This window comes from Mustelus asterias, chromosome 8 (genome assembly GCF_964213995.1).
Source record: "Mustelus asterias chromosome 8, sMusAst1.hap1.1, whole genome shotgun sequence".
Taxonomy (NCBI): domain Eukaryota; kingdom Metazoa; phylum Chordata; class Chondrichthyes; order Carcharhiniformes; family Triakidae; genus Mustelus; species Mustelus asterias.
In genome coordinates, this window is record NC_135808.1 from 6,285,068 (window position 1) to 6,308,484 (window position 23,417).

Below are 23,417 nucleotides of genomic sequence, written 5' to 3' on the forward strand. Positions count from 1 at the left end.
CCCCAACCCCATCCCTAGCAAAGTAAAATGGATTCGCTTCTGTAGTGTTATCTCCATATGCACAACACTACCTGTTCCACAGCGTGTAACACTCTGCAACCTTCAAGAAAACAAATCCAAGGCTGAGTTTTCTTTATTCGTTTATTCATTCGTGGAACATGGGTGTCGCTGGCTGGTCAGCATTTGTTGCCCATCCTTAGTTGCCTAAGGGTAGTTGAGAGTCAACCACATTGCTTTGACTCTGGAATCATGTAGGTCAGACCAGGTAAGGACGGCAGATTTCCTTTCCTAAAGGACATTAGTGAACCAGATGGGTTTTTCCGGCAATCGACAATGGTTTCATGGTCACCAGTAGATTCTTAATTCCCGATTATAATTTTTTTATTGAATTCAAATTCCACCATCTGCTGTGGCAGGATTTGAACCCAGGTCCCCAGAACATTAGCTGAGTTTCTGGATGAATTGTCTAGTGATGATACCACTAGGCACCGCTAAAATTAATCCAGCTAAAAGCAAAAGTCACTGTCAGATAAACAGAATGCAGATCATGAGTCAATCTTTTATTCACAGAGAAACAGCTGCTGCATCCTAACTTAAATCAAGCTATCAGCAACTCAAGATGTTGGCTCCAATTTACGTTGGTTAACTCACATTACCCCTTACATTCATGTTTTAGCGTGAAATGCAGACTGGGCACAGCAGAGTGACAGCATTGGCTTTCTGCACATGTGAAGTTGTGTGATTTCAGTAAGAAATTAGATATGGCTCTTGGGGTTACAGGGATCAAGAGATATTAAAGGGGGAAGGCGGGATCAGGATATTAAATTTGATGATCAGCCATGATCAAAATGAATGGCCTACTCCTACTTTCTATGTTTCTATGTAAGACCAGTGCGCTTGCGGGGACGAGTATTAACAATTGCCTTGCGTGACCATCTTGTGTTGGCAGAAGACAGAGAGTTGGAACAATCTGACAATTCACCCTCAATATAACAATCTTCTTCCATTACTTCTCATCTCTCAAAGAGCCAAATCTTTTCACAGATCAAAGAAACCCTACAGTGCAGAAGGAGGGCATTCGGTCCATCTGTTGAAGTGTAACTTTTTTCCTGCTAATTACTTGTGAAAGACAGACTCTACAAATTCGTTCTCGTCAAGATAACAAGCATTTAATAACAAAGCTCTGCATGCAGAAGGTGGCTAAGACTTGAGGTTGGAGAGCAGTTGATACAGCTGCTAGTTCCTCCACCAAGTCCACGCCTTGCCCCAGAAACAGTCCACAATTTATACAAAATCAGTATCAGGTTTTGTGACAAGGGCTTACGCGGGAAAATGAGTAATAGAAACAATTAGTAATGAGCAATAAAACAATTAGTGGCAACATAAATACAAGTGGCATCTCAGTGTGACTTTCGAGGCCCCTCGGTCTTATCAATAACAGCATTATCCTGTCTTTGGAAGGAACAAAATGGTTTGGTGACTCCCTCACCTACGACCTCATCTTGTTTATGCACATAGTTCTAGGGTACTTGTCAAAACACCCTGAGACAAGGCCAGTTGTCCTTGTGTTCTGTTTTATTACTTCCCTTTCCTAAGATAAGCAGAGTTAGCCTCAGTTCGACCGTACTAGTTTGGGCGAGGGTCAAATGGTTTAGCAGCTGCTTTGTTCTGTGGTTTCTTGTTAGTATCACCTCGAGCAAGCAGCCACTTTTCCCATCATGCCATTATTAGCTTGTACCATATCACAGTATCACCTCGAGCAAGTAGCCACTTTTCCCATCATGCTATTGTTAGTTTATACCATATCACACATCGAGCCTGCACCGACGACAATCCCATCCAGGCCCTTTCCTGGTAATCCCAGGTATTTACCCTCCTAAACCCCCTGTTTAGGTTGATTGGCTATGCTAAATTGGTCCCACTAAGGACCAATTTAACATAGCCAATCAACCTAACCTGCACATCTTTGGACTGTGGATGTAAACCGGAGCGCCCAGAGGAAACCCACGCAGACACGGAGAATGTGCAAATTCCACATAGACGCTCATTCGGAATTGAACCCAGGACCCTGGCGCTGTGAGTGCTAACCACTGTACCACCGTGCCGCCTCTCTTTCAGAGTTTTGGCATCTGAGACCATTGAGTTGCTGAACTTTTATTCTTGTGCCCCTCCATCCTGCAAAGTTGAGCTTTGGTTAGTTTGTTATGCTCCATCATCTACCTGCTGTGTGTTAAGTGCTTCAGGAAATGATGCCTGAGAAGCAGACGTACATGTTCTGTGAAAATAACTGAGCAACAGTAGCATATCGAGGTGCTTGTTTTATTTTTTTTCTGTTATATAATTCAATGTTACATACAAAATGAAGATTATTAATCAAAGCAGTCTACCTTGGGAAGCATGTAAAGGACTCAGTACAATGTGTATGGAGACTATAATAGGTAATCGTAACTCTGGTACGAATATTGTTTTTGTTTCATTCAAGGAATGTGGGTGTCGCTGACTGGGTCAGCATTTGTTGCCCATCCCTATTGCCCTTACGAGGCTATTTAAGAGTCAACCATATTGCTGTGCATCCGGAGTCACGTGTAGACAATTTAAGGATGGCAGATTTCCTTCCCTCAAGGACATTAGTGATCCAGATGTTTTTTATGACAAATGATGATGGTTTCATGACTGTGAACTTTTCATTCCAGATTTTTTATTGAATTCAAATTGCGTCACTGGGATTCAAACCCAGGTCCTCAGGAGATTACCCTAGGTCTCTACTAGCCCAGTGACAATAGCAATACACCACCATCTCGGGTCTGCTCTTGTTTTCTTATCAGACCCATAAAATCCTCAAGCAGAATGCACACCTTCTGAATACCAGATAAGAATGTAAATATTGTTCACACTGACTTAAAATAAATGACACGGCAATCAGAAATATCTCAGATTCAAACCTTGTGATGCAAATAATGACAAACATTTTAGAAAAAAAGAAGCTATTTTAGAAGCAGCAGTACAGTGGACATTGATGAGATTGTCTCCTGGGGCAAGTAGGTTGTTCCATGATGAGGGGATGAGCAAATTGGGCCTATGCCTTCTTGCGTTTAGCACAATAAGAGATGATCTCATGGAAACAAACCAGATTCTGAAAGGGTTGACAGGGTGGACACTGAGAAGTTATTTGTCCTAGCTGTGGTACCTAGAACATGGGAGCACAGCCTCGGGGTCATTTAGGACTGAGATAAGGAGAATTTTCTTCACTCGGAGTTATAAATCTTCGGAATTATCTACTCCTGTATATGAACCTATTTAAGGCTGAGGTAGACAGATATTTGCTCTCTCAGTATTACTGTATATGGGGAATGGGTGGGAAAGTGGAGTCGAGGCACAAGATGAGAGAGTTTGTATTGAGTTATACTGGCTTAAGGTGCTGTTAGGTTTAACTCTTGCTCATAGTTTTTGTGTTCCCATAGTCTCACAAGGGTGTGAGACTTATCCACCACCAGACACGGTCAACAACCCCCAAAAGGGGTGGCGGCACGGTAGCACAGTGGTTAGCACTGCTGCTTTACAGCTCCAGGGACCTGGGTTCGATTCCTGGCTTGGGTCACTGTCTGTGTGGAGTTTGCACATTCTCCTCGTGTCTGCGTGGGTTTCCTCCGGGTGCTCCGGTTTCCTCCCACAGTCCAAAGATGTGCGGGTTAGGTTGATTGGCCATGCTAAAATTGCCCCTTAGTGTCCTGAGATGTGTAGGTTAGAGGGATTAGCGGGTAAATGTGTAGGGATAGGGGGTAGGGCCTGGGTGGGATTGTGGTCGGTGCAGACCCGAAGGGCCGAATGGCCTGTTTCTGCACTGTTGGGTTTCTATGATTTCTATGAAAAGGGACCAAGAGCCCACCACCATCACAAAATATCACAAGGGAAAATAAAAGTATCCCTCCCCCACAAACACCAGGAATAGAAGACAGGGAACTGACCCAGGAACTAAAGTAAGAAGTTTAACAACACCAGGTTAAAGTCCAACAGGTTTATTTGGTAGCAAAAGCCACACAAGCTTTCGGAGCTGCAGGAGCTGCAGGAACTAAAGGCCAGAAAGGGATTCCCACACAAAGGATAAGGGGGCACAACAGAGATTCAAAGGCCAAACAAAAAAAAGACAACTCCCGCCCCCCCCCCCCCCCCCCCCCCCCTCCCCGGAGCATCTCCTGCTCACTTAGATATGGAAAGGAACAGATCTCAAACCCACAAAAGCCAGCAACAGTTCCCTGCCACTCAAGGACAGAAGTTGCGGGATTTAATTCAAACACTGGGGGTAATCTGGGAACCTATTAGGACAGCCAAATGAAACCACTCTGAAAATGATAAACCCTTAAACAAAAATATAGTTCTGTAACTTCTCAAGTAATCTAAAAATGGAGGAGACCTTGGCCACATGCAGACTCACTACAATTAACAGACAAGTCTAGGTAAAGGCAAATCTTTAAGTATCCAATCACTTCAAACAATGGGAGAACCCTTGACACTTGATAGCCCGCCACAACTAACAAAAAGGCCCTCCCTTAAAAATGCAGATTTCTAGACTCCCTGAATCACCTTGAACAATGGAAGGCACCCTGGCCACAGGGGGGCTCACCATGACTAGCAAAAGAAAACTCCCCCAGGAAAGGCAACCACTAACAGCCCCCCCCCTCCCCCCCCGGGTCACTTTAAATAATATAAGTGACCCTGACAAAGGGAAACTCATCATAACTAGCAAACAAGATACTGACTAAAAATGTAAACCTCGAACCATCCTTCTCTTTTGTTCTTCCCTCAACATGGACTTCAAAATCCTCAATCTTTAATCTAAGAACCCCTTCTCAAAACCCCGTACCCCCCAACACAAAACACCCAATATTTATGGGAACAACATGTACGGTACCATCTCGCCACACTGAACCACCCCAACAGGCACAGACACGGCAGGCAAAAGAGCCAAGGCACAGGAAGACAACAAACCACCCTTCAACCCACTACCTACCCATCAACATCCCTATCAGGAAACCCCCAGGAATCTTCACCTCACTGCCTGACCTTCCCCCAGAAAAAGCCCCCCCCAATCCAGAGACTTACTCAGCAACAGGCACGCAAAACCTCCCCAGCCCCCTAAGAGATTTTCATAGTAACTTCATTGCAGTGTTAATGTAAGCCCACTTGTGACACTAATAAATAAATTCAAACTCAACTCAGGAAACCCAAAAGAAACCTCTCCAACACACATGTCACCTTGACACCCATTGCAACCCCTGGAAACACAACCTAACAGCCCCCTCTCCCGAATACACAACACTTCATCAACCACCTCCCCCCAGCTACCTAAAATATGGCGGAACCCATGCACCCGTTACCCTCTTCCTCTAGAGGTCACATCTGACACCTTTCCCCCCCAAACTTTTTCCCCATACACATATAAACCCCCGCCCCCCGATCCACCATCCCGCACAAGAAAAAAACGAACATGAGTAATGTATAAGGAAAAGGTCCAGGAGACAAGAAGACAACAAGCTGCAATATAAGAGAAAGGCAACAATGGTTGGACGTGAGCTGAAATAAAAGAGGCAAGTAGAAAAGGAGACATGTCCTCTCTGTCCAACCCCAAAAACCTAATCAATTCATTAGTAAGGAATCAATCATAACACATGACAGAATGGACCCTTCAGTGACGACAACGGGAATATTATTACAAAGGATATTCACAATATGTTTGGTCAAATTACTTTGGATTGATATTTGTTTCTTCTCTCCCCCACCTTCTTTCCCCCAGCCCTACAGAGGTCCTTGTTGATCTTTCAGTTCCCAGTTCTCACACAGGGTTTATACCCGGAATGTTAACCTGGCTTCTCTCTCCACCTGAGACTGAGACCCACACTCATCAGTTAAAAGCTGGCAGGAGTCAGCGAGACGGTGTGAAATTATGGGATGGATCTGTCAGAGACCTTTAATCCCACAGATTTTCAGTGGTGCAGAGTTTTTCCCGTCGATATTCCATCCTGGATGGAAGAAGGGAAAGATTCTTTCAGTGAAAGTGTGGGTGAAAGTGTGGAGATGGGACATGCCGTCTACATTGTAAAATGACACTTGTCCACCCTCATAGTCCAGAAAAACCCCAATTTTCTGGGGATTTACCGTTGGGGTGAGAGGGGTCAGTGAAGGGGAAGTGACCGCAAAATAATAAGTTCCAAATTCAAGCCACACAGTCCAGTATCCATTCTCTGGGCTCAGGTCCATTCTCCGTTTCCTGTCCACAGACTCTTGGGCCACCCCCAGAATCCACTGTGTCTTCTCCCCCACCTCCACCTCCCAGTAATGTCTCCCTGATGTGAATCCCTCTGATCCCAGGACGAAGGGCCAGGCACCAAACATCTGCGGAGGGTCAGGGATCCACTGCGGTTCCTTTCCAAATCTCACACTGGTCCAATCCTCCGAGAGGATGAGCCGGGGATTCGCTGTGTTCGGATCCAAAGTCAGAGAGGCTGGAGCTGGGGGAAAGTTGAAATAACACAGTGACTGAGCAAGTTGGACATGGGAGGGATAGAATATGCAGGAGGAGCAAGAGGAGTGTGGGAGTGGAAGGGCATACAGCAGGAAAGTGAGGAAAGAAAGAGATGGAGAGCAGGATGGGAGGGTGGAGAGAATAGGAGGGAGGAGGAGAGTGTGAAAGGCTAGGGGGAGTGAGGGAGGTGAGAGAGAGGTGAGTGAAGTTCAGAGGGGAAGTGAAAGGAGGGGAGATGGGAAGTGATAGATGGAGTCTGAGGAGGTGAGAGAGGAGGGGAGGGGTGGACCTCCAAGTTATTGGGGGGGAGGGTGATGTTGGGATGTGAAAGAGACTCAGAAGGGGGAGTGACACAAAAAAGCTGGTCACTTCCTGTTTTTGATAGTGGAGTTCAAAGGGGAATTAGGAAATCAGCGACCATTGGTAATGGCAATTACAGGAGGTGAGCTCCCATTTTAGTGAGATGACACCAACAATGAGTCAGGAGATAAGCGATAAGATCTGCTTGCGTGTCTGACCAAAATATAAACAATCTTGCTTCTTGCAATCCCACCTAGTCACAAGAAAGGTTAAAAGAGTTGGGAGAAAATAAAAAATCAATTCATAACCCACAGTAAAGTTCAAAGTGGAAAGGCAACAGAAAGAGATATAATGTGAGGATCTGTGTATTTTGCTGTGGTATAAATCCTTTTCCCGTCTGTGATTCCTTTTGTGTCTGTCAGTGCTGTTTTTGTGTCAGCGACGTAATGGCTTGTAGTTTGGTCTGATAAGTTGCACATTTTTCTTTGTCTGTTTGATGTATGTTTATATTTCATGGCTGCACCAACCACAATCCCGCCTAGGCTCTTATCCCCACAACCCCATGCATTTACCCTAGCTCGTTTCTCTGACACTAAGGGCAATTTAGCATGGCCAATCCACCTAACCTGCACATCTTTGGAGTGTGGGAGGAAACCAGAGCACCCGGAGGAAACCCACGCAGTCACGGGGAGAATGTGCAAACTCCACACAGACAGTGACTCGATGCCAGGATTGAACTCAGGTCTCCGGTGTTGTGAGGCAGCAGTGCTAACCACTGTGCCACCGCGCCACCCATGAAAGACTGAATGTGCTTACTGCATGTGCCTAAATTTTTAATAAGGGATTGTAAGTTTACAGTGTTTTGTCCCTTAAAATCTATTGCTGCGAGAGAATGTTGAGAAGAAGCTGTTACAGATTTACAAGCTGTGAGAATCTGTGTATTGCTTTTGTTTTACATGGATGGTCATACAGTTGTTTTATGATTGGTTTGGGCTATATATATTCAGGTTTTATTCAGTTAACCTTGTCCTGAGTTTTAATTGCAGGTATTTCAGAAGTTAGAAGCAAGCACCACTAGACCACTGACATCATTTTGGTTCACAACACCAGGTTAACCTGGTGTTGTGAGACTTCTTACTGTGTTCACCCCAGTCCAACGCCGGCATCTCCACATCATCATTTTGGTTATCATTGTTTTAAAGCAGGTGTTACATTTCTCTGCTTGTGTGTAAATAATATTTGCCTCAAGCTTTAATGTTTTTCTGTTCGACACGGTGATTTGTGAGAGTAGGTTCAATGAATTAAGTCAACAAGCTAACAAAAGGGAAGTGTGATTAATAAAGTTAATTTTTCAGGTTATAAACCTGGAATCATACTTAATGGTCAGAATCATAATTCCAGGATATCTTTAATAAACATATGGGAAATTAAACCTGGATACAAATTAAACCTGCACGCATGTGAGAATGTGATAGTTTTAATTCAATATGGTTGACTGTAATTTGTGATATTAGAAATGATTATTACCAATCTTGCAGAGGACTGATCCTTTGTGTAAAGTTTAATGAGTTGTTCCTGACACAATTGTCACAATAAAAACAGAAATTTTTGAGATTGAGATTGGTGGCACAGGGTCACCTGTGATTCTGTGCCACCAAGCCACCTTGATTCCTGGCTTGGGTCACTGACTAAGCGGAGACTGCACGTTCTCCCCGTGTCTGCATGGGTTTCCACCAGTTTCCTCCCACAGTCTAAAAGCTGGTTAGCTGAATTGGCCAAGCTAAATTTTACAAGAAACCATGCATTGGAATTTCTGACAGAAGTCACTTCCAATAATCACCATGTTGTTCATGTGATATTATCAAAAAGGGGGCAGATGAGGTCAGGTAACATTGTCCCAATTTTTTACACTAATGAGACAGCTTCAAAAATGGAGTGTACAACACCAACTGTTGCTACATGGTCCAACATAGTAATAAACATCACGATAGGAGGGACTAATTTGTTACCATTTCTCTTGGGACCTAGATTAGACAGGCAATATTGTCAAGAGAGTTATATAATGTTATTATTCAACTTTGTTGTAGCAGTACACAGCGTTTTGAATTGTCAAAGTGCAGATGCCAAAAACTCATTAAAAAACTAGCCACCATGTCATTTCCCCGGGCATGAATACAACTGACTCACAGTCTCGTGGAAGGGCATGTGACATGTTTCCTTGAGACTTATAAATAATGGTAGGTCAGATATTAAAGGTATAAGATTCGGTACAGCACCACAACACACATCAGGCTGTAGTGAAATTAGATCTTCATTGATTTACAGGTCAAGCAACAGGAATTAGTAGTAAAAAAGCTCATGATAACATGATATGGGAGATACAATAACATTTTATGAATATAAGACAGGAACATATTAATCGAACATGTCGGGGTGGAAATAAATTGGAATTCCTGGGAATGGATGGAAATTGGTGGGTATGCCAGCTAGCATCCCAGGTGTTGTACTGAATCACAGCATGACATCATCTGCCCCCAAAATATCCTGAAACCCAGCAGTAACAATTTTGCAATTGTGGTGTTGATCAACCCTCTTGAGGAGACCTCCAAGGCAGTCCAACACCCCCCACCCCACCCCACCCCCCTCCCCGCCCCCTTATGCAATGATGATTTCTAATGGACAGGGCAAGATTCCAACATCGAGGATTAGATAATAACCACACCTTCTGTTCACAGATGCAAGAACAGAAAATGCTGGAAAATCTCAGCACGTCTGACAGCATCTGTGGAGAGAGAACAGAGCTAACGTTTTGAGTCTGGATGACTCTTCATCAGAGTTTGCTTTAGATTCCAGCATCCACAATATTTCTGTCTTTATCTTCTGTTCACAGATCACTGAGTCCTTTACAGTGGAGGATTTTCATCTTGCAGACACGGTCCTCAGTCCATGGTGGTTCAGTGAAGTAAATATTGGCGACAGTCCAGGTTACATAACTCGGATAGCAGAGGAAAGAGCCCTGGTCACTACCAGGAGGTTTTTGGAACAAGGCTATCAGTAATCACAAGGGGGAATCTGGCCACAGGGACGACTGAAAGAATGGAGGATTCAGCCAGTAATCGGGTCAGGAGGGCAAGAATGCAGTATAACTGATGAGAAGTCGGGAGAATAACAGCAGTCATTGGCTCTGTTGCAGTCTTAATAGTTAGACCCTATATTTGTTGTTATCAGAACCTACTGGTGTCCCTAGTGGTACACATGATGTTACTGCCTCATATGGGGTATACCTTGGTATTCATTGCTAATAACACTTCCCTCTGAGAGTATACAAAGTCAGGAATGTTGATCAGGATTTTGCAATTTAATGAAATGATAGTTCCAGGCCTAACTTAGGTCAAAGCACTAAGAGAATGATAGGGTAGCAGATATGAAGCACACTGGACTCTAGCAGGATCCCTAGAGTTTCTGGTGAGTGGAAGATCTTGGAAAAGATCCACCTGGGCCAAATCCTATCTGATCAGGGGTCTAAGTGGACTAATTGAAATATTTTTCTATTGAAACTCATGTTAAGACTTTACAGTTTTAGAAATAGATTAATGTATTTCGAATATTAATAGTTTTAAAGTCAGCTATGGGAGCCTTTCAGGCATGATAGGAAAGCTAGTCAAAACAAGGCATTAAGGAGATAGTCAAGCAGACAATCAGGAAGGCCACATTACAGAGATAAGATGCCATATGTCTCGGGTCTGTAATTTATTGATGTATGTGTGAGACTTCCTGTTTTTCTATAACCAAAAGATATAAATATTTTAGACAGCTTTGGTACTAGTCAGATGTTTTTAGAAGCAGGACTATGTCTCTCAAATATCTTTCTGAATAAAGCCTCAATTATTGCAGTTAACAGACTTGAGTGGTTTAAATCTTTGACCACAACACCTACAAAAGCACAGGCATAACTTGGAAGCCATGCAGGCACCAATACCTACACTTTTTATTTGCAAGAAGTAAGACAAGTTAAAAGATTTTTTTTTAGTGGCAGAACAAATTCAGCTAGGCAGAAGAAAGTGGTGGTGGGTGGGGACTGTTCGGTCATCTAATCGAGGAAGACGTGGAGAGCCCCAGTACCCTCCTGGTGGGGGATGGACGTGTAGAGGGATTGGACGTCCAAAGTGAAGAGCTGGTCAGGGCCCAGAGAATGGAAATTGTTGATGTGACATCGGGCATCAGAGGAATCATTACAGTAGGTGGGAAGGGACTGGAAAAGGGGAGTGAGGATGGAGTCAACATAGGAAGAGATGAGTTCAATGGGGCAGGAACATAAGAACTAGGAGCAGGAATAAGCAATTTAGCTCCTCAAGCCTGCTCCACCATTCAAGACGATCATGGCTGATCTCATCGTGGCCTCAACTCCACTTTTCTGCCCATTCTCCATAACCCTGCAACCCATTACTAAGTAAAAGTCTGTCTATACCCTCCTTAAATTTACTCAATGTCCCAGCATTCACCATACCCTGAGATGGTGACTTCCACAGATTCATGACGGTTTGAGAGAAGTAGCTTCTCCTCATCTCTGCTTTAAATGTGCTACCCCTTATCCTAAAACTATGACCTCTTGTTCTAGATTGCCCCACAAGAGGAAGCATCCACTCTATGTCTACTTTGTCAATACCTTTTGTCATCTTATATATCTCAATTAGATCTCCTCTCATTCTTCTGAACTGATTGGCCTAAACAGCTCACTCACGCTTCAAAAGGCAAACCCCTGATCTTGGAATCAATCTAGTGAACATCCTTTAATGCCACTACATCCTTTCTCAAATAAGACAATCAAAACCGTACACAATATTCCAGGTGGTCTCACCAATGTCTTGAATAGTTGCAGCAACACTTCCTTACTTTTATACTTTAGCTACAAATGCCAAAATTGCATTTGCTTCCATTATTACCTGCTGTAGCTGCATACCAGCTTTCTGTGACTCATGCATGAGGACACCCAGATCCCTCTGTACTGAAGTACTCCAAAATGTCTTTCCATTTATATAATAACTTCCCTTTCCTATTTTCTGACCAAAATGGATATCCTCACACTTATCCATGTTAAACTCGATCTGTCACATCTTGGTACACTCACGTAACCTATCTATATCCATTTGTAAATTTCTTATTTCCTCGTTGTAACTTACTATCCCACCTATTTTATTATCATCAGCAAATGTAGCTATAGCACATTTTATCCCTGTATCCAAGTCATTAATATAGGTTGTAATGGTTGAGGCCCGAGGACCGAACGCTGTGGTAGCCAACTAGTTGCATCTTGCCAACTAGAAAAAGACCCATTTATCCCAGCTCTCTACCTTCTGTCAGTTAGCCAGTCTTCTATCCAAGCTAATAAATTTTATTTATGATGCGATTGGTCTATCTCGGTAGTCCTGTTTGTGGATTTTAGAACGCAGGTAGAAGTGTGCTGTGCGGGTTGTGGACTGTGAGGTCGGAAGCTGTAGAGGGAAGATCCCCAAGGTGGAGGACTATGAGGTCAGTGACAGTTGTGGAAACAATGGCTTGATGTTTGGTGGTGGTATTGTGGTCAAGGGGGAGGTATGAGGAAGTGTTTGAGAGCTGACACTCGGCCACCATGAGTTAAAGGTCAGTACGCCAGTCAACAACAGCACCATCTTGTTGGCAGGTTTAAATACCAAGTCAAAGTTGGATCTGAGAGAACAGAATGCAACAAGTTCAGAAAGAGACAGGTTGAGTGCTTAGGAGGAACAGATAAATTAAGGCACCCAAGGTCGTGCTGACGGGTCTCGATGAAAAGATCAAGAGAAGGTAGGAGGCTAGAGGGTGGGGTCCAGATAGAAGGAGAATACTTGAAGCAGGTGAAAGGATCCATTGAACGGGGAGAGGACTCCTGTCTAAAGCAGTGAGCACAGAGATGAAGGAAAGATTCAGCATCATGCCGAGTCTGACATTTATTGAATGAGGATGTAAAGAGCTGAAGTTGAGTCCCTTGCTGAGTACAGAACGTTCAGTAACTTTTCTATGCTGTTTTGAACCTTGAATCCTTCAACAAGATCAACATGCTCCCTCCATTATCCAGTGCAGACTCAGTTTCTACAAGCACTCTTCTTAACTAATAGATTTGTTGGCTTTTAATATGCTCTCCTATGCCTATTTGTGTTTCCAATAATACATCGATAAAAATATTACCCAATGCTCTAGGTGGGACCAGACCAATCCAAATTTGGTTTCGTAAAATGAGATTGGTGCTCTATTCCTCTGGTTATACAGATCCCTGCACTGCTTTTACACACAATGCTGATGGCTACAGCCAATTGCCCAGAAAAAATAAAGGAGAGCGGACAGTCTCCTGGGATTAACAACTGGAAAATTCAATAATTAATCTATAATTTTGAGTTCCTTTAATCCCTTTAAAAGTAGATTTATCATCAGGCAATGAATACAAGAAATGTTACCTGGATTGATGCAGTCCAGCATTCCCCTCCACACTGTGTATTGTAACGGGCCATTAAACTTTCCGATAGTCAGGACCTCATTAGCTACTGAGAGGGTGCAATGGCATTCACAAATTCTGCAAACATTAAACAGTCAATGTTATAATTTGTTTGTAATATACATCAATGATGTACTACCAATGATGGATTACCAAGCCAAAGGAATACATAATGAATGGTAGGGTGTTAGGAACCAGAGGAACCTTGGGATGCATATACAAAGATCCCTTTTGGCATCAGGACAGATGGATAAGGTAGTTAAAAAGGCATATGGGATGATTGCCTTTAATAGCTGAGGTATACAATATGAGAGCATGGACATTAGGATGGAGCTGCATAAAATGCTTGTTAGGCCACAGCTTCAAGCTACAATGCTTGTTAGGCCACAGGGGCAGCACGGTGGCACAGTGGTTAGCACTGCTGCCTCACAGCACCAGGGACCTGGGTTTGATTCCCGTCTTGAGTCACTGTCTGTGTGACGTTTGCACGTTCTCCCCGTGTCTGCTTGGGTTTCCTCCGGATGCTCCGGTTTCCTCCCACAGTCCAAAGATGTGCAGGTTAGGTGAATTGGCCGTGCTAAATTCTCCCTCAGTGTACCCGAACAGGCGCTGGAGTGTGGCGACTAGGGGATTTTCACAGTAACTTCATTGCAGTGTGAATATAAGCCTACTTGTGACTAATAAATAAGTCACTTTGAAGTCCTATGTACAGTTCTGGTCACCACACTATAGGAGGATGTGATTACACTAAAAAAGATGCAATGGAGGTTTACCAAGATGTTGACTGGGCTGGAGCATTTCAGCTATGAAGAGAAGCTGGGTTTGTTCTCCTTAGAACAGAGAAGGCTGAGGGTGGACCTGATTCAATTGTACAAAATTATCAAGGACCTAGATAGGGTAGATAGGAAGAAGCTGTCCCTCTTAGTAGTGGGGTCAATAATCAGGGGGCATAGATTGAAGGTAAATGGTGGGAGATTTTAAGGGAATTTGAGGAAAATCCTTTTCACCCAGAGGGTGGTGGGAATCTGGAATTCACTGCCTGAAAGAGGCGGGAACCCTCCCAGCATTTAAGAAGCATTTAGATTTGCACTTGAAAAGCCATAGCTATGAACCAAGTGCTGGAAAATGGGATTAGAATAGATAAGTGCTTGATGGCCAACGATGACTAAATTGGCTGAAGGGCCTCTTTCTGTGCTGTATAACTCTATGACTATAACATTTATTAAAACATTGAAGAAATACTTTAAATTGTCAAGCTGCTGAATATTCCAAACTTTCAGTATTCTCTGTGGTAGAGTAAATGTAGTACAAAGTGACATTTTAACCTTTTTCTACACTGAGTGATAGATACCTTGGGCAGATAATTGAAACACCCATGTCAAGTAAATGGCTCATAGCCAGGACAAGATGCTCTGTCAGAGAGTCAGTGCAGACTCAGTGGGCCAAATGGTTTCCTTTTGCACTGTAGGGATTCAATGATTCTATATTGAAGCAGCATACTTAGGACCCACAATACTCTGACACACCTACCATCCTCTAGTTTTGAACTCTTTAGCATCCCTGATTCCAGTAGATCCCCCATATTTAAAGTTACAAAGCCAATGCACAGAGTGGACTGGAGACAAGCCCTTAAACCACCTCCTTGCTTTGAATCAAATTCAAATTGAATCCAATTCATGGTCCCCACAAGAGAGACAAACAAGATTCAAGCTGACCAGAACAGGCATTGCACCTGATCTTGTGCTTGATCTGATGTTTGATCTTAGCTGTACCTTCAGCTATCGAATTCTTAAACTCTGGAATTCCCTCCTTAAAACTCTCCATCTCCCTTCCCTCCTTTAAGTCCTTAAACCTATCTCCATCCTTGATGTCTCTGTGTCTATCTTTGCTTTATATCACTCTTGGGAAGCTCTTTGGGGCATTCAATTATGTTTAGGCACCATATAAGAACAAGTTATTATTACTAAGTTTGTGTTGGGCAGAGAAGGCGTTTGTACTCTGATTAAAATCCAACCCATTTCCCCTTTAAGGTTTGCCTATCTCAGGTTGGTCGATCAGTTTATATTGTTTGTATGCAGTCTTGTCACTTAATGCAATAATATTGAACTGTTAAATGAAACCCCATTCTGATTAATCACTGCAATAAGGCGTGTTATTATTATATAAAATTAAGCGTGTACCATAGGCGGCATTATTGTCACCTGACTAATGAACCTTTTAACTCTGAGACTGAATGGGTTCCGTGTGAGTTAAAATTGGAATAGGTTCTTGATGTTCCACAATAAACAGGGGGGAAAATCCGCTACCCATAACAACACTTTTCTGAGTGTCTTTTTGTTAGCAAATGTGTGGAGTTTGCAGTAAAGAGTGTGTCTTACCTTTTATTCCAGCAAGCTTCCTCCTGCAATATAAAAAAAAGGTGCAGTGAGGAAGATGAGTGACAGAATTCAGGAGGCAGGGTAAAGGAGATTGAACAGGGAAAAAGTGGTGTATTTTGGAAGGAAACATGTAAATTAAATAGTATAGTTTTAAAGGGGACGCAGGAACAGAGAGACCTGATGGATCAAATAGACAAATCTAATTGATGGCAAAAAACGGGGAACTTTTTTTGGCAGTGATTTTTGGTGATCTGGAATGTTCCAGCTGACAGAGTAGGGGAAGCTTTTTCCAGAGTAATTTTCAGAAGAGATTTATTTGAATAATTCATGGGTATGAAAAAAGAGCAATAGCTATGGGATTCATTGGGTAACTATTACACAATAACTTCATTGCAGCATTAATGTCAGCCTACTGGGAAGTGGTGGCGTAGTGGTATTGTCGCTGTTCTGGGGACCTGTGTTCGAATCCCACCATGGTGAGATTTGAATTCAGTAACAGAAAATCTGGAATTAAAAGTCTAATGATGACCATTGTCGTCAATTCTTGGAAGAACCCATCTCATTGAGGAGGTGGGGAGGCTGCAGAAAGATTTAGACAGTTTAGGAGAGTGGTCCAAGAAGTGGCTGATGAAATTCAACGTGGGCAAGTGCGAGGTCGTACACTTTGGAAAAAAGAATAGAGGCATGGACTATTTTCTAAACGGTGACAAAATTCATAATGCTAAAGTGCAAAGGGACTTGGGAGTCCTAGTCCAGGATTCTCTAAAGGTAAACTTGCAGGTTGAGTCCGTAATTAAGAAAGCAAATGTAATGTTGTCATTTATCTCAAGAGGCTTGGAATACAAAAGCAGGGATGTACTTCTGAGGCTTTATAAAGCACTGGTTAGGCCCCATTTGGAGTACTGTGAGCAATTTTGGGCCCCACACCTCAGGAAGGACATACTGGCACTGGAGCGGGTCCAGCGGAGATTCACACGGATGATCCCAGGAATGGTAGGCCTGACATACGATGAACGTCTGAGGATCGTGGGATTATATTCATTGGAGTTTAGGAGGTTGAGGGGAGATCTGATAGAAACTTAGAAGATAATGAACGGCTTAGATAGGATGGACGTAGGGAAGTTGTTTCCATTAACAGGGGAGACTAGGACGCGGGGGCACAGCCTTAGAATAAAAGGGAGTCACTTTAGAACAGAGATGAGGAGAAATTTCTTCAGCCAGAGAGTGGTGGGTCTGTGGAATTCATTGCCACAGAGGGCTGTGGAGGCCGAGACGTTGAGCGTCTTCAAGACAGAAATTGATAAATTCTTGATTTCTCGAGGAATTAAGGGCTATGGGGAGAGAGCGGGTAAATGGAGTTGAAATCAACCATGATTGAATGGTGGAGTGGACTCGATGGGCCGAATGGCCTTACTTCCGCTCCTATGTCTTATGGTCTTATGGTTCACTAATGTCCTTTAGGGAAGGAAATCTGCTGTCCTTACCCGGCTGGCCTACAAGTGACTCCAGATCCACAGCAATGTGGTTGACTCTCAGCTGTCAGCTGCCTTCTGGGCTGGGCAACGCTGGCCTAGCCAACGACGCCCACATCCCATGAATGAATTTTTAAAAACTTGTGACTTTTAAAACTTGTGGCTTTTAAAAGCGGCATCTCAGCCTTTTGGCTAAGATGCAAATGAGATCAAGCCTTGGGGGCGGAGACGTCTCCTACTGCAATCAGCTTGGCTCATGTAGATCAGGCCCAAGGCTGGGTAAAGGGTCGCATACCCAGCTTGGATCGGAAATGTCTCAACTTGTTGAGACTCTGAATTGGACTTGATTTGATTGAATTGGAAAAGTATAAAAAATAAAAATAAAACTTGTGACTAACAAAATAAACTTTAACGTTAACTTTCTCTCTCGCTGAGACATACACACGCCCTGAATTATGAATTACAATATAGTTCCAGTAGCAAATTAAACTTGAATTATGATACATCGCAACAACTCATTCATTGCAGGTATTCCCCAGATCCTGCAGACAGTGAGGGAACCGGTCGGTTTGTTAAAAGCAGCAGAACAGCCACAGAATAGACAACAGTGCAGGCAATCTGGTTAATTCTAATTCTAATGTTTCAATAAATCTGATATTTGTTTCACAGATATAGTCAATTATTTTGATAAATATTCATTTGAAACACCATAGCACATGAGGTTACGGGCCAAATTGCGATTAGGGTAAGTAGGTGTTTTTTGATGGCTGGCACATGCACGGTGGGCTCTGTACAACATAGAAACCCTACAGTGCAGAAAGAGGCCACTCGGCCCATCGAGTCTGCACCGAACACAATCCCACCCAGGCCCTATCCCCATATCCCCACATATTTACCCACTAATCTACGCATCCCGGGACACGAAGGGGCAATTTAGCATGGCCAATTAACCTAACCCACACATCTTTGGACTGTGGGAGGAAACCGGAGCACCCGGAGGAAACCCACGCAGACACAGGAAGAATGTGCAAACTCCACACAGACAGTGACCCGAGCCGGGAATCAAACCCAGGTCCCTCTGTGACTTTCTGTGACTCTGTGATTTTCAGTGAACTTTCAGTAAACTGGCCCTCACCTTCAGAAATATCGCCTCGTCTTTGTGCTCCATCTGTTTCTGCAAAATTGAGAGTTTCTCCTCAATAGAATTTAAATTCTCTTGAATCTCTCGAAGGTTTCTCTCCATGGTTTCCAGAATCCTGTCCTCTTCTTCCCTGAGGTCTCTGAGTAAACGCTGCTCTTTCTCGGTGAGAATCTGGTGCATTTTAGTGAACTCGAATGTGATGTAGGTCTGCAGATTGCTCGACTGTTCCTACCCAATGAAATGTGAAACATAATTAATGTCCCGCGATAAAGGGAACAAAACTAACCGAGATCCCAGAAAATCAGCACAGGGAGACCTTACCCTAACTTCAGAAATCTTTCGTTTCTGTTTCTGTTTCATTTCTAGAACGGCCGATTTCTTCTCTGTGAGAGAATCTAAGGAAGATTTCAGCTGACCCTGGGATTGGGAGAAAAAAAATCACAGAATGAAAGTGTTTGACAATGGAAATGTGATTAAAGTGTTACCTTTTGAAATGTTTTTCCTTTTACCCTGTAAGTGTCAGCAGCTTCTTTAATCCTCAAGAAGCGGTGCTCTCTGTGTTCCTGCGAATCTCTACAAGTGTAACAGATCAATTTCTTGTCAGTTTCACAGAACAGCTTCAGTTCTTCCTGATGTTTCTCACAGTGAAGTTTAATTTCCTCCTCTCTCTGGTTCAAGTTTAATTTTCGAGCTTTTTCGGCCAGATTCCCTAAGGCCCGATTTATCCTGAGGTTTCTTTTGGGAAACTTCTCTCTACATTCCGGGCAGGTATTTATCTTCCGTTTGCAACACTGGGTGATACAGGAGCGGCAGAAATTATGTCCACAATCCAGTATTACCGGATCAATGAAGAAATCGAGGCAAATGGGACAAATTGCCTCCTCGGTCAAACTCTCAGTCTCCTGTCTGGAAGCCATGTTCACACTCAGCACTTGAAATCCACTTTCAGTTTCGATGTTCCTCCAGTACTGCGCTGCTGAAGCCCTTTGGCTCTGCGGTTTCCCGAAGAACTAAATTCGGGGAATTATTATTCGATTCTAATCTACGGCACATTAACCTTGATATAGAGAGACAACGTGGAGAACAGTATCGAGGACGAACAGCGTTAGATAACGGAGGGTGGATTGAACTCAGGTCGAGAGGGTGAAACGTTCATGTATGTTTGGCCCTGGGGGAGGAGGGTAAGAGGGAGAGGAAGGCGGAGGGGTGGGCGTGGATTGAGATTCCATTTTTTTTTCTCCAGTCTGAACTCGCTGCCGATTACAACCGTCCTTGGCGACACAGCGTGTCCGATCCAGCTCTGCAAAACTGAGTATTAATTATTGCAGTTACTGAACCTAAAACACGAATTGCACTGAATGTCAAGAAGTCATCTTTGTTCACGGCGAAGGGAGTAATACGCGAGATTACATACATGCATGAGATTACACATTTTTCTCCGACTTGCTGTATTTGTGGAAACGACCATGAATAAGATCATAACACCATAAGAAATAGGAACTTACGTCCCCTCGAGCCTGCTCCGCCATTCAATATGATCCACGTCTGATCCGACATTCCTCACGCCCACTTTCAGGCCCCTTTCCCCTAACCCTTCATTCCCTTCAAAAAATCTAGCTATCCCTCCTTTATCTAGCTGTCCCCACAGCTCTCGGTGGCAAGGAGTTCCAAAGACTCACAACACTCTGAGACAAGACATTTCTGCTCACCTCAGTCTTAAATTGACACCCCCTTTATTCTGAGACCATGCCCTCTGGTCTTCGACTCTCCCATGAGGGGAAACATCCACTCAGCATTTACCCTGTCAATCCCCTGCAGAATCCTATATGATTCAGTGGAGTTACTTCTCATTCTTCTAAATTCCAATGAGTAGAGTCCCAACTTGTTTACCTTTGTTCATAAGACAATCCTTCCATGCCGGGGATCATCCTGGTGAACCTTCTCTGAACTGCCGTCAATAAAATAATATATTTCCTGAATAAAGGCGAATAAAACTGCTGACAGTACTCCAGATGTGGTCTCATCTGAACCCTGTGCAGCTGCAGCAAGACTTCCCTACTCTTATACTCGAACCTGCTTGAAATATGGGCCAACGTTCCATTAGCCTTCTTGATTACCTGCTACACCTATGTGCTAGTTTTCTGTGCTTGGTGCATAAGTACCCTCAAGTCCCTTTGTGTTGCAGCTTTCTGCAGTTTTCTCCATTTAATTAATGCTCTTCTTTCGTTCTCCCTTCCAAAATGGACAACTTCACATTTTCCCTCAATATACTCCATTTGCCAACATTATATCTTTGTAAACTGTTTCTATCCCTCTCACAACTTGCCTTTCCACTTATTTTTGTGTCATTTGCAAATTTGCTTAGAGTACATTCGCTTCCTCCCTTCATGTCATCAATATATATTATAAACAGTTGTGGTCCCAGCACTGATCCCATAGAACCCAGTGGTTACTGGTCACCAAGCCAAAAGAACATCTTATGCCCACTCTCTGTTTCCTGTCCATCAGCAAGTTCTCTGACCATGTCAATATACTAATTTCAACAAAATGGGCTCTTATCTTATGACTTAACCTTTTGTGAGGTACCTTGTTGAACACCTTCAGTCACTCCATATACAACACAAGGACTATTTCCCCTCTGTCCACTCTGGCTGAGACTTGATAGACATGAATAAATTAGTCAGACATGATTTAATTTTCATGAAGCTATGCTGAATTTGCTTTATTCGATTATGATTTTCTAAATGTGATGGTGATTACTTCCTTAAACATTGATTCCAACATTTTTCCAAAAATAGATGCAAGGCTTATTGATCTATAGGTACCTTCCTTTTGCCTCCCTACCGTTTTGAATAGGATCATTACATTGGCAGTTTTCCAATCTTTTGGTGTTTCTTCAGAATCTAAGGATTTTTGGAAAATCAATGCATATCTCTGTAGCTACTTATTTTAGGATCCCAGGATGCAAGCCATCAGGGCCAGTAGACGTACCTGCCTTTAGTACCATGAGTTTGTCTAATATTACTTTCTAGTGGTGGTACTTAATTCTTCTCCCAAATTATTCAGCATCAATAGATGTTTACCAAACCTTCATGCTGAGAAGTTGAGAAATGATCCCTTGAGTTAGATAATGTCAGATTATTTCCAGAATCCAAGGATTTTTGGAAAATCAAAAATTGTGGAAGTTTCATGTGCTCAAATCGGACGATGTGATTTCTTGCATTGCAACAAGAGCTAAACTGCAGATTTACTTGTGCGCACTCTGCAGCATCTTGGATGTTCTTGCATCGCGTAAAACACGGTAGGAATGCAAATGCTTGTGTTTTTTTCTGGAGATGGTGGTGTGGTCATGTAATGTCATAAGCCAAATAAGAAGGAATAACAGATGTAGGCCATTCAGCCCTTCGATCCTACTTCACCATTTAACGAGATCACAGTTGATCTAATACAATGTCCACCTTCTTGCCTCATTTCCGTAACCCTTAATTCAAACATTTTGATCTCAACCTTGAAAATGTTCAAGGACTCAGCCTCCACAGCTTCCTGGGAATAAAAACTTCCGAAGATTCACCACTCTCGTAAGAGAAGAAGTTCTTCCTCAAATCCATCTTAAATGAAAACCGCCTCACTCCGCGACTAGGGCGAGTCATCCACAGGCTCAGGCTAATTTGAATTAAATTTAACAAGGCGACTTGCTTGAAACATATCAGATTCTGAGGGGTATTGACTGGGTGGATGTGGAAAGGATGTTTCCTCTTGCGGGAAAATCTAGAACTATGGATCACAGTTTAAAAAACACAGGGTCGTCCATTTAATGTGTGGCCAAATTCCCCTCCAGCTCTGTTTTCAAGTTTGCTGATGACAGCACCATAGTGAATTCCCGCTGCCTTGGAAAAGCAGCCAGCATAATCAAGGACCCCACGTACCCTGGACATTCTCTCTTCCACCTTCTTCAAATGGGCAAAATATATAAAAGCCTGAGGACACGTACCAACTGACTCAAGAACAGCTTCTTTCCTGCTGCCATCAGACTTTTGACTGGACCTACCTCATATTAAGTTGATCTTTCTCTACACCCTAGCTATAACTGTAACACTACATTCTGCACCCTCTCCTTTCCTTCTTCCCTATGTACTCTATAAAAGGTATGCATGTCTGTATCACACAAGAAACAATACTCTTCACTGTATACCAATACATGTGTCAATAATAAATCAAATTTTAAAAAAGACGGAAATGCGGATATTTTCTTTTTCTCAGAGGTTTATGAGTCTCTGGAATTCTCTTCCTCAAAGGTAGAGTCTTTGATTTTTTTAAAGGCAGAGATAGATATACTTGATAAATAGTTGGTGAAAAGTTATGTCTTGAACTGCCTTGGTCGGAACCTTTATACGTCCTTCCCTAAACCTCTCCAGCCTCCCTCCCTCTCTCTCACCCGTTACCACATTCCTTCCATTCTGCCTTTTATTCTCTTCTTCTTTCCGCCTTCCCCATATCACATTGTTGGTTGATCATCCTTCATATGAACCATCATTTATTAAGATTGAGTAGGTGGGTAAGAGCCGGGTGCTGCTATTGCCATGGACTCTCCCCATATATCTGGCCGGAGACCAGAACTGACATATGCTGGCAATTCTGACTCTTGGACCAAATTTTTAGTCACCAATCCTGATGTCGTGAAAATGTTCTGCTGTTTGGCGCAAGAGCCAGAGGTGGCGTGATTGAGCTGTACTGCCAAAAAAAACTGGTGTCGGTAAATTCATCAACAACGTTCCACGGGGTACAAAGAACAAAGAACAATACAGCACAGGAACAGGCCCTTCGGCCCTCCAAGCCCGCGCCGCTCCCCGGTCCAGGATTGAATCCTGAATCCAGGATCCCCGCCCAATTTTCCAGCTTATCTACATCCTAATATTCTATCCACTGAGCTGTCCCTCACAGCTACGATGCTTTGTTCATCACAACCTATTAACTCACCCCCACCCCCCCATTCCAGACCATGTGATCTCCAGGGAGAGGCGAAAACCCAGAGTGAAAACCCCAGGGCCAATATGGGGGAAAAAAAATCTGGGAAATTCCTCTCCGACCCCCTGAGGCG

At 43.2% G+C, this 23,417-nt stretch overlaps 1 protein-coding gene across 1 annotated transcript; it reads right to left on the bottom strand.

Moving 5' to 3' along the window:
• Positions 1–5,469: 5,469 nt before the first annotated feature.
• LOC144496787 (zinc-binding protein A33-like) lies at positions 5,470–19,438 on the bottom strand. The gene is made up of 6 exons (XM_078217329.1): positions 18,829–19,438; positions 18,641–18,736; positions 18,314–18,547; positions 15,707–15,729; positions 13,291–13,406; positions 5,470–6,506 (listed from the first exon to the last, which is right to left on the bottom strand). Exons 1-6 carry the CDS (start codon positions 19,234–19,236, stop codon positions 5,956–5,958), a joined length of 1,428 nt encoding a protein of 475 aa, XP_078073455.1. The 5' UTR covers positions 19,237–19,438; the 3' UTR covers positions 5,470–5,955.
• Positions 19,439–23,417: the final 3,979 nt, after the last annotated feature.

Bases quoted from the DNA above. Each gene is read 5' to 3' on its own strand.
- LOC144496787 (XM_078217329.1), bottom strand. From the start codon at position 19,236: ATGGCTTCCAGACAGGAGACTGAGAGTTTGACCGAGGAGGCAATTTGT. The intron at 18,737-18,828 runs GTAAAAGGAAAA...TCCCAATCCCAG, and splicing joins AAGCTGCTGACACTTACAGG to GGTCAGCTGAAATCTTCCTT. The intron at 13,407-15,706 runs GTAAGACACACT...TAATGTTTGCAG, and splicing joins GAAGCTTGCTGGAATAAAAG to AATTTGTGAATGCCATTGCA.